The 15,857-nt window shown below is 39.2% G+C and overlaps 2 protein-coding genes across 5 annotated transcripts in view; one reads left to right on the forward strand and one right to left on the reverse strand.

Annotated features, from left to right (window-relative positions):
- The first annotated feature begins 866 nt into the window (after nt 1-866).
- rab3b (RAB3B, member RAS oncogene family) overlaps nt 867-15,857 on the forward strand; it is a 32,860-nt gene continuing 17,869 nt past the window's right edge. The window contains exon 1 of one of the 2 annotated variants that reach the window (XM_071486657.1): nt 867-1,517. The gene's annotated coding sequence lies outside the window, so the exon portion shown is untranslated. Of the gene's footprint in view, nt 1,542-15,857 lie in introns of both variants that reach the window. The other variant, XM_071486655.1, reaches the window with a different exon arrangement.
- Nucleotides 6,173-15,520, reverse strand: LOC139626335 (sterile alpha motif domain-containing protein 9). Of its 3 annotated transcripts, XM_071486646.1 has the most exons (4): nt 14,882-15,520; nt 11,921-12,680; nt 11,427-11,709; nt 6,173-10,851 (listed from the first exon to the last, which is right to left on the reverse strand). In XM_071486646.1, exons 2-4 carry the CDS (start codon nt 12,668-12,670, stop codon nt 7,217-7,219), a joined length of 4,668 nt encoding a protein of 1,555 aa, XP_071342747.1. In that variant the 5' UTR covers nt 12,671-12,680; nt 14,882-15,520; the 3' UTR covers nt 6,173-7,216. The 3 variants fall into 3 exon arrangements, with proteins under 3 accessions (XP_071342747.1, XP_071342749.1, XP_071342748.1); XM_071486648.1 differs by lacking the exon at nt 11,921-12,680 and having other exon boundaries at nt 14,882-15,517; XM_071486647.1 differs by lacking the exon at nt 14,882-15,520 and having other exon boundaries at nt 11,921-14,873.

Consider the following 15,857-nt stretch of genomic DNA (forward strand, 5'->3'; position numbering starts at 1 on the left):
CGTCCTCACAGCCGGAGGCGGAGGAATCACCAGGACCGGTGTTTTCCTCTGGTGGGTCCAGGATGATGGTGGAGATGGAGTCGTTTTCCTCTTCTGGGATCTTTGCCTCTGCTGTGTCTTCAGTGTCTCTGTCTGTCTGGACCGAGGCTTCACAGCTGGAGGTGGAAGAGTCGGACTCTGTCTCCTTCTTTGACGGTTCCACGATGTTTGTGGAACTGGGCTCAGCGGCAGCGTTCTCTGGAACTAAAGTCTGGACTTCCTGCTTGTCCGTAGCTCCGTCCATGTTCAGGGCAGAGACCCCCATGTCAGGGCTCAGGGTGGAGACCAGAGACGAGGGTCCTGCCGGTGCATCCTCCAGTCCTGTGATGTTCCGGTCAGAGGCTTCAGTTGTGGCCGCTGGCACGCTGGGACCACTGCCCCGGGGTTTAGGTTTAGCATCAACAGTGCTAAAGACAGGAGGAGCCATGCCTCGTGGGGACGTTTTCGCCATGGTAGAATGTTTTGTGGTTCTTGAGTCTGGTTCTTCAGCGCTCCAAGAAACGATCGGAAGTGTTGAGTGTCAGGTGTGAAACTGGTTTACCTCTGGTTTACCTTTAATACATCAGCATGAGATCAAAGCCAAAGTCCAGATTCTGAAATGACGTCACACTCTCGGGCGCGGACACTGCAGGTGTGGGTGCGCATGCGCATGACATACATGCGACTCTTGGCTTTAAACTTGTTTTATTTTCGTCATTCATGTTTTAGTTTTCAGTTTTATGTTGGGTGTGTGTGTGATTGCTCATCACAATGATTTGGTGAAACCCTGTGAATTAAACGAACCGACACTATTTCAGAAATAATTCCGCTGCGTCTTGTTGTGTATTTTGGGCTCACATGACACCTGTAGTTGGAGCAGCCCAGAAGGATTATGGGTAACCAGCACACTCAGCGATGTTGTTGTTAGCATGAGGCTAAGAAGCGCTGCAGTCGGGGATAAAGGTCCGGTTCGGTCAGAGTCCGGGTGTGACTCATCAACTGGTGACTGAAATTTATCAAGACAGAACAAAAACATGGCGACGAGGGCGTCTGACCCGACGTGTGTCCGCCGACGAAGAAGTGACTTTTCTCCGCTTTTCTCGCTGCCGCCGGACGCTGATCCAGGTGATAGACGGCACCGGTGTGTTCGGCGGGAAAGCTGCGGCACAGTTCGCTGAGAGGGAAGGAGCGGGGCGGGAACAGCGGACCTTGAGAACAGGACTTCCTCCGCCAGGGAAAAGCGGCGCCATAACCCACCCAATAGGCTGCAGCCCGGTCCCGCCCGGTCCCGCCCGGTCCCGCCGATACAGGCCGGAGCTCGCAGAGGCAGAGGAGAGCAGCTGAGCTGGGAGGCTTGCACTTGCGCATTGAGGACAGAAGCTCAAAATTGACTTTTACTCTACTTTAAATCACATTTGAAGATAAACTTTTTACACCTTGGTCATTTTTAACTATATATTTTAACCGGATGAAGGATTTTAGTCATCGGACCTCTGGATGTAAGTCATCAGAGAAAACAGCAGGTAAATGGCAGCTCAGGTCCCATCCACTATGTTTAACCTGTGGGAGGGGCTTTCACAAGGCTGATGATGGTTCCCTTTGTGCTCCATGTGCCAGCGACAGTCGTTACAGTGACTGTCTGGGTGGAGAGTTGGTTTCCACTTCGTTAGAGCCCTATTGTGTTATAACGACAGTCGTTGGAGTCACATGCCACTTGTGAACAGTTGATTTTCTTGGAGGTTAAATTGTTGAATCTCCTGGGAAGGGATGAAAGGGCAGCATTGTAAATTGGAGATAGGTGGTGTCTGAGGCCTCCTCCCCTGTTGAGGGATGGTTTCTCTACTTTCACATTGATGGCTTCTTTCACTCCTCTTTCGAACCACCTGTCCTCTCTGTCCAGGATGTGAACCTTGCTGTCCTCAAAGGAGTGGGCTTTCTCCTTAAGATGTAAGTGGACAGCAGAGTCCAAGCCTGAGGAGTTGGCTCTCCTGTGTTGGGCCATGTGTTTATGCACTGGTTGTTTTGTTTCTCCAATGTAGAGGTCTTTGTATTCCTCATTGCATTGGACTGCATACACCAGGTTGCTTTTTTGGGTGTGTGGTGTTCTGTCCTTGGGGTGTACCAGTCTCTGTCTGAGTGTGTTGCTGGGTTTGAAATACACAGGGATACAGTGTTTGTTGAAGATCCTCCTGAGTTTTTCTGATACCCCAGACACATATGGGATGACTATGTTGTTTCTCTTGTTTGGTTTTTCTTTCTCAACCATTTTGCTGGTTTTCTTTCTGGAAGCAGAAGCAGTTTTCACAAAGGTCCAGTTGGGGTAACCACAAGTTGTGAGGGCGCCTCTCAGGTGCTTGTGTTCTGCCCTTTGGGCCTGTGAGCTGGTGGGTACAGTATCAGCTCTGTGTTGCAGGGTTCTGATAACACCAAGCTTGTGTTCCAGAGGGTGGTGTGAGTCGAAAAGTAGATATTGGTGTGTGTGTGTGGGTTTTCTGTATACCCCAACGTGGAGGCTCCTGTCCTTTTTCATATGGACGTCACAATCTCAGAAGGGCAGACTATTGTCCTTGACATCCTCTCTGGTGAACTTGATGTTTTTGTCCACTGAGTTAATGTGTTCGGTAAAAGCTTGCACCTCTTTGGTTTTGATTTTAACCCATGTGTCATCCACCTACCTGAACCAGTGGCTCGGTGTAATTCCTTCAAAGGAGTTCAGAGCTCTGTTCTCTACCTCCTCCATGTATAGATTTGCCACAATGGGGGATACTGGTGAACCCATTACCGTCAAACTGGAAATATGTAGTGTTTAGGCATAAATTGATGAAGTCTGATGAAGCCTCTTGGATGAGAGGTGAAACGTCTTCCTAGACAAATAACCAAGTCCAGTTGCTTTTGATTTAAAACTCCTTTGAGATGCTTTGTTCATTGTTTCTTTTAACCCCCTTGTCCGTTTGTTATGATGACTGATTGGCTGCCAGTAAAAACCCGTAAAGACTGACAGAGAGAAGGGGAATGACCTGCAGTAAAGAGGACAGGGACTTCCCTGCTTGGGAAGCTACATGATGTGCCTGTCAAAACATCCTGAACTTCTGGTTCATAAGTTATGAAAGAAACAAAGGTAAGGAGTCTCAGTTTCCAGCCATTCCAAGACGTCATGTTCACCGAGAAGCAAACACGACACAAATTCTTCCCTCATGTCCTGTGTCTGTGGTAAAGTGCTGGAGAATCACAGGTTTTTAAAGTCACACAGCTTTATTTGGTGTTTCCACCAGTTTCAATCCCCTGATCTGTATGTTATGGAAGGGAGGACATCTCTGTGGATAATTCAGCTGCTGGTAAAAAGCTCTGGTGTGTCTGGTTCATTTAATCTGCAGGTAGTTAGTTAGATTAGCAGCCTTAGCTCCCAGGTCTTCCCCGATGTCCTGTGTTTGCTGTACAGTGCTGGTGAATCACAGATTATAAATGTGAACCAAATTTCCGTGCTTTTAACGGTCATAATCACTGGGTCTGTTTATTTTGGAGGCTTTTGTTGTTTTGATTGAGAGACCCCTACAGGGTTTAGTATCTTATCTAGTACTTAGCAACAATCCTCTCCTTCCAAGACAACACGACTGTGAGTTGAGTGCATTTTCAAAGCTGTGATGACATTAAAAAAAAAAAAAATTATAAGAATAATTCTGGGAAAAAAATACAATACAACGAGTAATAACTGACCATGTTTATAGCTGCAGGTGTCCTGTCGTCGGTTTTACAGGTGTCTCTTTTACAGTAGTGGTCTGTGTTTTTGGCTGCAGTCCACCCTAAGTTCGTTGAGCTCCACTTTTTTCATCCACCATTTTGTTTGAACACTGATGAACATTGGCTTTCATCCACTTCATACACACTTATTTGCCGCTGAAGACAAATTATATTTTCCACTTGCTAGTTGGGTTGAAATAGTTAGTTGGCAGGTAAATTATTGTTTGTTCAGTTTTAAATTAGTTAAATTATAATAACATTAACAACATTACAGTGTCAGACAAAGGAGCATTGAGTGGTCCCTAAGTCTCTAAAGTCAGGGATTTTTTTTCTAAACATTGTTGTTGAGGCATAATGTGTCAGTACTCAATTTATTTCAGCCGTTTCCTGTTAGTGTTGTTTTTGTGCATATTGTATTCTGGATTCTGGATTTCTGACTAAAAGTGCGGTATTTCAGCATCCTGTTTTACTATCGCCAACCACAGCTACCTCAGTGCGTATATTTGGTCAAATTATACCTAATATGTTCATTATGTCTACATTATTGAGTATAGTAGCAATAATAATACATATGTCTATATGTGAATACAGTTAGTTCTTAAACCATTGCAAAATTTGTTTAAAATGTATTTGAGTCCCGGTATAGTTGATGCTCTTATCCATGACTCAGTGAAAACAACAGATATATTAAGGGATCGCACTAAACTCTGATGATATGAATCTTCTGTCAAAAAATCATCAGAGCTGACATCTCATTTTGTCAGCCCAGTACAAGTCACTGGAAATAGGGCTTGGCTGTGAGACAATTTTAGCATGTCCACACCTGGTATTTGAACTTCAGTGTTTATTATTTGATGCACACTGGTTCAAAAGGCATTCCCATAAACAATCAATGGAAGAGATGCAACTGTAAAACTGTGAATGCATTTTTCAGAAACCTCCTGAAATGACTCCTTTTTATTATCAGAATTTGCTATGTACAGTCTAATTACATTTGTCCAGAAGACCTGAATGACTAGATTATCTTTATTAATATGCTATTCATATGTGTGCAGGGGGGCAACAGGAAGTCAGTTTGGTCATCGAAAGTCTCAGACATGCATGGCAGGCTGTAATTTTTACTTTTTTTCTCATCTCAGAAACACCTTACTACAAAACTAGCTGTGATGGAATAATGAACTATGACAGGAACATACGCTTTTCTTTGCCTGTGGGGAAATGATGTTTTCACATTACAGAAGATGAACAAAGACAATAAATGGTTATCCTATATGTTAAACATAAAACTTTAAAAGTGTGTTGTGGTGGCTTTAGGTGAGCTGGACTATAGGTGGATGGAGGAGTGAATAATACACATGTATTTCTCATCATTGAAAGTCAGGTGTATTGCAGAAAAAAATCTGCAAAAATGTGGAGCATTACTGAAAACAACATAACTGCAGAGAGAATTTAGCTGTGGCTATCCCCATAAACCTATTAAACAAGAAATGATCATCTTTTAATCAAGACAATATATACCTAAAAGACAATTTCCAATATTACTCCTTACCACTAATTTGCCAACAGAAAAAGACCAAAATAAAGTAACACAATGGCCTAAGCATGCCACGTAGGCAATTTAACCTTAAGGACTCGAAATGCACTAATAAAGGCACTAAATCAGTAGCTTGCTGATGCCAGAAATTATTACAAAAAATAGTTTTTTACAGTTAATAAAAGTACAAATACTACAGTGTACAAAGGTAAGAAGGTAGCTAACATCACTTGTGTTTCTTGCCCTGTGAATCTCTTCTCTGTTAGTACAGAAGTTTATTTACAGCAATTTTTTAGACCTCAAGCTTGTAGTCCTCGCCAGGTAAACAAAATCCAGCTGCCTCTGCGGATAAGTGCACAGGTGAGTTTGAGTATTAATCTCAGATCCAGCTTTGAGTTAAATAGAGCTACATCAATAAATTAGCCAGACTGATATATTTGCTTATTGCAGTTAAATAGGTATTGATATATGTTGGCCAATAAGTAAAAAGTATAGACATTAAACTGCAGAAATGCCAACTAGGTTCAAGAAAGTGTCACTACTACAGAGTTTTCCCACCACTGAGAAGATTTACCATTGTAAAATGTCCAGCTAAATATGTGTCTTGGTGACAGTTCTTTAGATAATGAATCTAAGGCACCCATATCAAGAGTGTGTATTATGTGTTTGTGTTAAAAAATATTACAATCAGCCAATATATCTATATTGGATTCTTTAAACTCTGCTGAGACAAATTTTATGATTTTTAAGGCCTTTAATGATTTTAGGATTTTAGGACTAGAAATTGACACACCAAAGATGATGTAAAATTACACAGATTTTCATAATTCAACTTTCTAACAGGTCAAAGTTGCAACTATAACTAATGATACTGATAGTATATAAAATACAAAAGAGATGAGCTTTTATTCCAGATTCACTATTACATGTAACAGATTTAGAGCCGATAACACATTCACTACTTTAACATCTTTAAAAATAAATAAAATAAATGTACACATAAATGAATCACATTTCTCACACAAGATCAGAAGTTACTTCCATTTCACATACTTTCCTTTATTCAATAATTGTAATCACTGGTTTAACCAACCACAACTGTTAACTTCAATAACTGTTCACTGTTAACTACTATGATATTTTCACTTGCAGATCAATTAAAAGTAGACTGCTCAACATTTCATTGTTCCTAATGTCACATGTACAGTACACAACAAACATTAAAATAAAAACCTAAGAAAGTAAGGAATGTAAGAAAATAGATGAAATAACAAAAATGATATAAACATATATATCCATATACAGCTTGTGCTACAGGAAATTATCTGTGCTGTCTGTCTTACTTTTCATTTGCTCATGTTTAAGCTACATCTGGCGCAATAAATGTAATTATGCATTGTTAAGAAAACAGTACTATAAAAATACTGGTAGTTTAGAGGTATCTAACAAAAAGAATGCTAAATTATTGCTAAGTTAGTGCTTCTTATATTGGTATTCGAGACCTCCAGAGCTCATTGTCTGCAAGAAGAGGAGCAACACCTTATTTTCAGTGGTGACTATTATGATATTTGCATTTGCAGATAAATACACAAGAGAGTGACTGGTGAACACATCATTGTCGCTGCTGTTAGTGTCACATCTACAACAGAAAATCATTTAAAAAAAAAAAAAACCTCTTCAGAAAGTTTATACAACTGTTTAAAAAAAAAATATATGATTTATAGAAAAAGAATTGTAATTGTGCACAAAAAAACAGTAATATTTTGCAGCCAGCCAGTCAAAGTGCAAAATTATTTAGTGAAAAGAATATAAAAACAGAAAAAATATATATAAATTCCTCCACAATGAATCACTGACTGCTACACTTTTCATACATTTCAGTTCTGTCTCAGTGTCTATTGTGCTTTTTTTGAACGAGTAAGTACCCTAGTTTTCAAACTGAATATCATAAGCTAGGGGTCCATTAATAGCAAAACCAAGGTAGAAAGAAACTTTTTCAGTGCTGAAACCACTTCTTATACCTGCAATAAGAGCTGGACGCACAGGGATTTTCAGTTTTCCATAATTGGCAAACACCTCTCCTTGCTCAATGGTTCCACTGACTCGATGAAGGCGGCTGATAATTGATTTATCTTTAAATATATCTCCATTCCGCCAAAGGTGTGCCAAGGTATCACGGCGCATGTCTTTAAAATTCTCATCTAGTTGGGGTTTAGAAACAAGCCTCTTAAGTCCCTCTTCTTTACCCAAGTAGAGGTGGGCAACAGTACTCCTGTTTCTGAACAATAAAGTCAGGAACTTCCGAGATGAGTTTCGAATAGCTCGCACATATGTCCCAATTTCTGTGTTTTCCTGAGTAGGACTTGGCCAGAGTAACAGAAGAGCCAGGTAGTATGGGTCTGGAAAGGGATATCCAAGGCCTACATCTTGCAGAGTTTTCAAAAGGAGAGCAGAGAGGTAGCTGAAACTCTTAACATGTTTAGATTTTGGTTTCAGAAGGTAAAGAACTATGTTTGACAAAATGTAATTGATTGTTTCCTTTGTCTTTTGTTTTTTGTTGACAAATTGTTGTTGTTGTTGCAAGAATGCATAGCACTCTGTGATCTTCTCAATTTCTTCAGCAGGTTTGTCCAAATGCTGAAGAATCCCGACGAATGTATCTGCTTGTTTCTCTTCGAGAAACAGTCTTCGTTCTTCAATGTTGATTTTCAGATTGAGATTAGGATTGTTCTGTCGTTCTTTTTTTCTTTCCTCTGGTGCGGTGCAAAAAAGAGTTACATACTTTTTAAAATGCCCACAGACGGTCCATCGATTCTTTGAATCGAATTCTGAATTGTTCCCTTTTATATACGTGAAGTAACAGTCAAGAAGTTCAAATGTTTCTTTTACTTCCGTTTTCAAATTTAGGAGAAAATGCCCACGTTCTTTGATGATCTCCACATATCTGTTGTTCACCTCATTGTCCATCTTATACACGCTGGTTATTGGGATCACTCCTTGTAGAAAACTCTGCAAGGACTTCTTCTTAGCTGGATCACTTTCCTCAAAGAATGGCAGTCTGCTCAATATCTCAAAGACCAGGAAAGCAATTTCCAGCACACCGACATGGCCATAAACATTGTAGGACTTTCTAGGATAGTCCTCTGATTCATCATCAGCTGCTTCCTCCTCAGGTTCATCTTCTGTATTTGACAGTTCTTGAGCCCTTTTAAATGCTCTGATGGCATTTTCTGCTATTTTAATGTTTGTGTCTAAGTCTTCTGGATTGGGTGATGTCTCCTGCTTTTCTCTGTGGATGTTAGATTTTAGATTGCTTTTGTGGACTTGTCCAATTGTGTCAAATGTGTATGGGTTTTCTTTAATGTTTTTGGCCTTTTCAGCCCATTTCAGAGCCTCTGGGAAGTCGCGTTCATTAATATACAAGTATCTCGCCAGTGCCTGAGGAATAGATGCACTTGTCACAAACCTGGATGATGCTTTTGCAAAGATTTCTTGGACAGTTTGTCTTCCTTCTTGATTGTGGATTTTGTTTATGAGAGGAGAAAATGGTTCTCTCTCATCTCCATCTTTCCTGCGCTGCCTTTCAATCAACATTTGTTGAACTGAGAGCATCAATCTGTGTTTGACGACTCCAACGCTGAAGAACAGATCACAGTGAAGAATGGCCTTAGCAATATCACTTATTTTCAAATAGCAGCTCCTCTCTAACTCCTCCAGACAGGCAGATGCTATGGAGTGATGAAGGATTCGGATTCCTTTGTATCCTCCCCATTCTTCAACTGTGTCTATGATGAGAAAGTTGGAATATGGCTTCATTCTGTCCAATACACTGTCCTCTTGCCAGCGAATCATTTTCATCCCAAAGAAATCCTCACAGAGAGAGAGCGAGATTTCCGACTCTGCCACATATGTGTTAAGTAAGGCTAGAAAGGCAAACAGTTGGGCCTTCTTTGTGCTGAAATCAAAGCATTCTAGTGTGTTTCGAGCGAGATCATCAATGTATTTTTTGTCGAAATTACTCTTCATGATCATGAAGCTGTAGAAGTTTTCAGGTTTTTCATGGGTTTCTTTGAGCTCTTTAAGTTTCTTTTCAAACTCCTTCTGTTCTTCTTGCGTCAGTGAAGCAGTAATGTACTGACTTTGTGTTGGATTGTGCTGCCTGTATTGCTCCTTTGGGCTATGGGACCGAACACAGTTAAGGATGATGACTTTGCAGTTTTGTGTATCATCCATATTTATGTTTAGGCTATCTTCTACTGCAGCTTTATGTATCCAGTTCACAAGATCGTAAGGGTTCTCGGTTTCTTTTGAATCATCAACTAACAGCAAAACTGGAGATGGTTTCTCACTTTCAAGTTTCATGAGCCTTCTGACTTGAATAGCAACTTCTTTCTTTGGCAGTACATTGTCTTTCAACACAGCACATCTGAACTCTTGACGGAGATCCCACAGCACGTGCATTGCTAAGGTGGTACCACCACATCCTGGATTGTGGAAGAGATTGAGCAGAACACACATGTTATTGGAATCTCTCAACTGAGATCTGATCATCTTCTTCACATTTTCATACTTGTCCCGTTTGACAAATGGCTTCTCTTTGTCTTTGTCACAGAAGTAGAAGTTCCACCATCTGACTTTGCCTCCTCTGTAGAATTCCTCTTCAGTTTTGATTCTGAAGTCATGAAACTCTCGACTGTTTTCATCATAGGTGTTTTCACACTGATTCAGAGACAAAATATCCAGAGCTGTCATCAAATCTTCATCCTTCTGTTTCAGGGAAACAACACTGGAACCAGAGGAGGGAAGAAGTCTTCCAGATGACTGATTTAATGGGCCCAGTGCCATTATAGTACCATTGATTTCACTGAGGGTTAGTTCATTTATGGACAGATGTTCAATGTCAAAGTCACACTTTTCTTGAATCAGCTCCCTCCATTTCTCATACGTGCTCTGAGATTCACAAACAGTGATGATATTTTCCTCCTCAGTGTGTTTAATGAAAGACTTGTAGGTGTCAAACATTGGGTCTTTCTCAGTGTCCACAGGTGAAAGTAGAAGGAATATGATGAGACTTCTGCTATGGAGAAGAACTTCAGGGTTGCAAATGAATGAAACCAAATGCTCTACATCTCTGCAAGATTTCCTCAGCCAGTTCTTATAGTCTAACGCCTTATTTGAGTCACCATCAAGGTCATGTCTGCCATTACAGAAGACCCAGCTGGTCTGTTTATAGAGGTTAAGGTTCTTTATAACTGAGTCAGTCTGACCTTGATACTGTGATGGGGTATGGAGATTGGCAGCCCTTGACTCTCTGTAGGAATGACACAATCCACCTTCAGCAACAGAGTTGGGGTCAAAGTCTAACACAGAGAACAGTTTCAACTTACTCAGAAAGTGGAGATACTGCACTTGTTCTGGACTGCTCTTATTTACAACAACAACAAATCTATCATAGTTGTCAAGTGAGTTTCCACCACAAGTTAACAAATTCTTTAGTTTTTCCCCTTGGTTTGCTTCTTTCTTCAAAACTTCTTTTGAACTGCACTGTTGCTTGAGTTGACCTGTATGAATAGTAAAACAAATGCATTATTAAGTAAACAAACACACGTATCCCCAATTAGCTTTAAAGGCTCAGACTGCTTTTATTCTATATTTATGAAACAGATTGTTCTGGTCCTTGATTATTATTGCCTTTTCTAGCACTGCTTGCCGTACTCTTAGATCTTTGAAATAGATTACAGATAGTTTCATTATTAAAGAAAACTCCCTAAAACAGCTTGCCACAGTAGTTTTTAGCAATTGTTACTCAGTTGTAAATACTGCATTTGATGGGGACTATTTTCATCAGTGAATTGATCCACATTTGGTGCTTTAATGAGTGTGTGGTTCATGGTAATGAAGGAACATGTCACAGTCTGGCTCACTGATGTTTTTTAAATAGTTATTGGAACAAATTCATTGTTTCAGTGATTTTGGATTTTTAATGAGATTTGTTGACAGTAAAATAAAATTCCCCCATCCAACAAAAAATGTGATTGAGTGACTGCATATCTCTCAGAAGTTAAGGGCATCAGCAAAATACTACATATAAATGCAACTTATCTATTTAAAAACATCTTTACATTGGTTGTCTTACCCATTTTCTTTTCCAGCTGATCAGCAAGTTCACGCTGGTTGATTTCTTTTAGAATGTCTATCGTCACTCGTAAAGCCCTGTCGTTTCCATAGTGGCCAGTCATTAACTTTGTGGTGTCCATGGTGTCCTTGCCCTCCAGTTTACTCCGAGGAATAGGTTTATGTCCCAGTTTTGTGTATTCTTCTAAGTAGAAATGAAAAGCTTTCATGTCATTTTTTGCAAGGTTGTCTAGAGTTTCCTTGATCTCCTCAGTGATCTTTGGTCTGTGTGGATGGACTGTGGTCTGCAGGAGGAAACAAAGAATTATTTAGTATAAATCAATCAGTGTCTATATATGGAAAAATTAGGTTTAAGGTTTGCTATGCCTTTATTTGCTGTTAATTTGCAAACAACTATGTTTTTTGTTGTATATCAGATGTTACTGCATCAAAAGCCACTGTTAACAGACTGGTCACAATAATTCCATATTGTACAAAACAACATAGAAATTTTACCGCAACAGATTCTTTGCTCTTTCCTAAGATTCCTAAGTTCGGAGGCTTTGGCTGTTGAATTTCTTTCTTCTCTGAAGGTTTCCCAGATGGCAGTTGAGCCTTTCCAGATTCATTTCCAACCACTTCATCTGATTTTGATTTAATTTCATCACATGATTCTGATTGTTTTGTTTCTTTGGCCTGAGCCAGACTCTGTTCAGGCTGAATGGGTTTTGGAGCTTCTTCTGCTTCTTCTTGGTCTGTGCTGGTGTGAGGTGTGGGATTCAGGATCAGCTCCGGTTTCTCTTTCAACCGTCGGAGCTCTGCCAGAATCTTTACAGCAGGACCACTTTTCACATCCAGATCCAGAAAATCCTGCTTCTTGAAGCAAACAAGACAGTCTCCAGACACATCTTCCTCTTGAAGCCGTTCTGCGTACTTGCTGTACACCTTCACATGCTGCAGTAACCATTGGTTCACTTGCTCCTTTGTCCAGTTTCCCACATATGCTGGGAACTGTGACTCATGTTGTGATCCCTTTTTCAGGCTCTCCAAATAAGATGCTATTTTGACAGCAGGACCATGTTTTATTCCCAAATCCAATATGTCTGTCTTTTCAAAATCCTCTAAAGTGTCTCCTGACACGTCCTCTTCAAAGAATCTATCTGCACAAGTGTCTTGAACTTTGACTTCTGTCATCAGCCACCGGTGGACATCTTCCTTGGTCCATTTTTCAGTTGGAGGTTGTGGCTTTTTTGTTGAGCTGCTCATTTTGAATCAGCTAGAAATGAAATAGTTGCATAAAAAAATTATAGGAAAAGTAAGGAAATATGTTGCCTCAAGGAATAACACATCAAAGTTAAACAAAAATATCAGCACATGACCTTTCAGAAGAGGGTTAAAATGAAGAAAATGCTCTTACATTACTTTTGTGATTATAAAAATGACATGCTGGTGAAATGGTCCACCAACATAATGATGCATACATTATGTAAATTTGATTTATGATTTATAATTCTACTAGTACCTGAAGATTATGATTTACAGTCATTTTTAATTCTGGTTATACATGCTGATGACTGTAAATCAGTTTTAGGAATATAAAAAAAAGTTTAAATACAGTGGAAAAAGACTGTTTATATTTCAATAGAAAAGTGATTTATTCTGATTTTAAAATCTACTTTATAAAGAACCAAAAACATATAACGTAACATATATAAACTGGGAGCAGCCATTATTTCGTTTTCACTGAACCAGTCAATTACAATTGAAGTATCCATTCTGCTAATGTCATTTTAATTTGACACAGAGGTTATGGTAGAGGAACCCACGAGCCTATGAACAGTTTAGTTAATATGCTTCCTACAATGATGGAATAAATACGCAGCTTTAAAAGTTCTTGTTTATGCAAACAGGACAAATATTATGACGGCACTAAAATAATATCGTGGGGCAAACAACTAAGCTACAAGCCATCATCAATATCACCTGGTGGAGTGATGGAGCAGGAGCCAGGGATGAAGCCATTAAATTTTGGGGCAGATCTAAATTACTATGACTATGAATTTAGTCCTTTAAAGTCTTCTGTATGTTTTTGACAGCAGCATTGGCAGAGGTCTGCACTCTTGGAGTGTCCTTGTAGTTTCTTGATTTGTTTATTTGTGTGCTTGCTTGCTTTGTTTGTCAGGAGGATTATGCAAAAAAGTAATGAACTGATTTGTATGGAGCATTTCAAAAATTGTGCACTCAGGGTTCCACCATTTTTCCCGTTTTCATCAGATGTAATGAAACTCAGTGTGTATGTTAAGCAGATAATGTAGGAGGTCTCCAGTGAGTTTAGTCAGGATTTCTCAAAGCTGTCTCAGGTTATGAACAAATATGTGATAGGCCATGACCACTTGCACCGATCAACATGGGACTTCAGATCATGCACACCAATTTTGGTGAATTTCTGCTGACTGGGTCTCCAGATTCACATTTGTGGGGCCCCCTATGGGTCAGGCACAAAATGCTTTGGTATGCCTATTCCCAAGCATGGCCTTAAGATATATCAAGATTTATAATGATTGGATAAATGGTTAATGCGTTATGGCCAATATTCTCTAAGCCCTGCCCTTTACAAAGATATTTTTGTTGATGACAGCTATCTTTTTTGACAGGTGTTGCTCATTTATTTTTTTACACCAAGGCTGTATATCAGGCTGATTCTCAACTTAACAATTTGACTCTATAATCTCTTTGCATCATCCCTCATCAGTACATATTTATGAATGTATTGTTTTGTAATTGAGCTACATTGTTGTTTTTCTGTAACCTTTATTTGATGTTGTTCTTAAAGTCTGTTTTTACGACATTCTACTACTTTTTCACAGTGTGTTCAACAAGTCAAAATTACTTTAAATTCACTGTCATATACACGATTGTTATGGCCCATTATGTTTTAATGTGTTTAAAAAACAAACTGAAATATCTTTTCAAAGTCAGCCTTGTAGAATCTCTTAGTGAACATGAGCATACATGTCTGCTTAACCTCTTTCTTCCGTCTGTGCTTGTCAGCCTGTACCCATGTTGAAACTGTGTGCGTTTCAAATGTCACACCCGGCTGTATTGTTTTACAGCCATTTTATGTCTACTTCCACTGGCTTTTTTACTCTGTTGGCTTGAAGTCAAATGTTAAGATGACACATGAAAACTTGGAGCACAGTTTTCTTTTCTTTCACATAAAACTGTAATCAGCAATAAAATGTTTTTGGGTAAACTGCTTTTTAGAGCAAAAATACTGAACAGAGTTCTAAACTTAACCATCACACAACATACAAACCGATAATTACATGAGACAATAGCAGTTAAATTTAACCCACTTGTACATTGAGCCATTTTAAGATCAGAAAACTTTGAGAAATGATGACTTCCTCATATCCTTTGCAGGAAGTTATTTCTCAACGTTTACACATGAAGCAAAAGCAGTCAGTGATTTCTCACCTCATCAGGTCATTAAACGCCTCCTCAGACTGGAGTTTGGCTGTTGATCATCTCATCTTATCCTGCAGTCTTTTATCCACTGGAGATTTTGCTGAGAGGAATACTGCACCACACAGTGAAAAACATTCCGTGTTGTCTACACCCAAATGATTGCCAACTCCTCTCTGAGCTGCTTAAGCCCATCCCTCCCACATCACTTCCTGTGACAGCAGTTTCAAAGTCCAGTCTTTAGCAGTGCCCCTAAAACCCTGTTGGTTTGAGTGAATGGGAAGTGTTTTTAAATTAGACGATAAAGTAAAAACAGTAAGAGTAAAGTTAATGTTTCTCATCAACTTCATAGTCTAGTATAGTCATATAGTATAGTCTTGTGGAAGAAGTATTCACATAATTTACTTAGGTAAAAGTACCAGTGCTACAGTGTGTGTGTACTATATCACGAGTAAAAGTCTTGTATTCCAAATTGTAAGTAAAAGTACAGCAGGATTATTAGTAGAATGTGATTAAAGGATCAAAAGAAAAAATAGCCATTATGCAGTACAACGGACCCTGTCAGAGTATTTTAGTAAATATTATTTGAGTCTTACTGCTGATGTATAAACATGTAAACAACATGTTGCAGCTTGTTGAGAGGGAACTCATTTCATTTCTATTTTTATATATATATATATATATATATATATATAAATAAATATAAATATGCATATGTAGAGACTTTGAAAGGCTACATTTCAGTCACCAAACAATAGCACTGACAAGTTTTTATTTACATATTTCAGTGGCTTAACAACTGCAACAGAAAAAAAGTATAAAATGGGAACTTGATTGCAGCTAATAAATTCTACCTGTAAACTAGGTGAACAGTAAAACCATGTTCAGATAGTAAATAGCACAAACAGCTGTGTTGGTGTGGGTTGTGGTGTGTACATTTGAGAGTTTGAGGAACATAACCATGAGTTTAAATGTTCATCAGAAACTA

The sequence above is a fragment of the Trachinotus anak genome, unplaced genomic scaffold (genome assembly GCF_046630095.1).
Source record: "Trachinotus anak isolate AG129_WGS33_773 ecotype Australia unplaced genomic scaffold, CSIRO_AGI_Tana_v1 ptg000010l, whole genome shotgun sequence".
Classification (NCBI taxonomy): domain Eukaryota; kingdom Metazoa; phylum Chordata; class Actinopteri; order Carangiformes; family Carangidae; genus Trachinotus; species Trachinotus anak.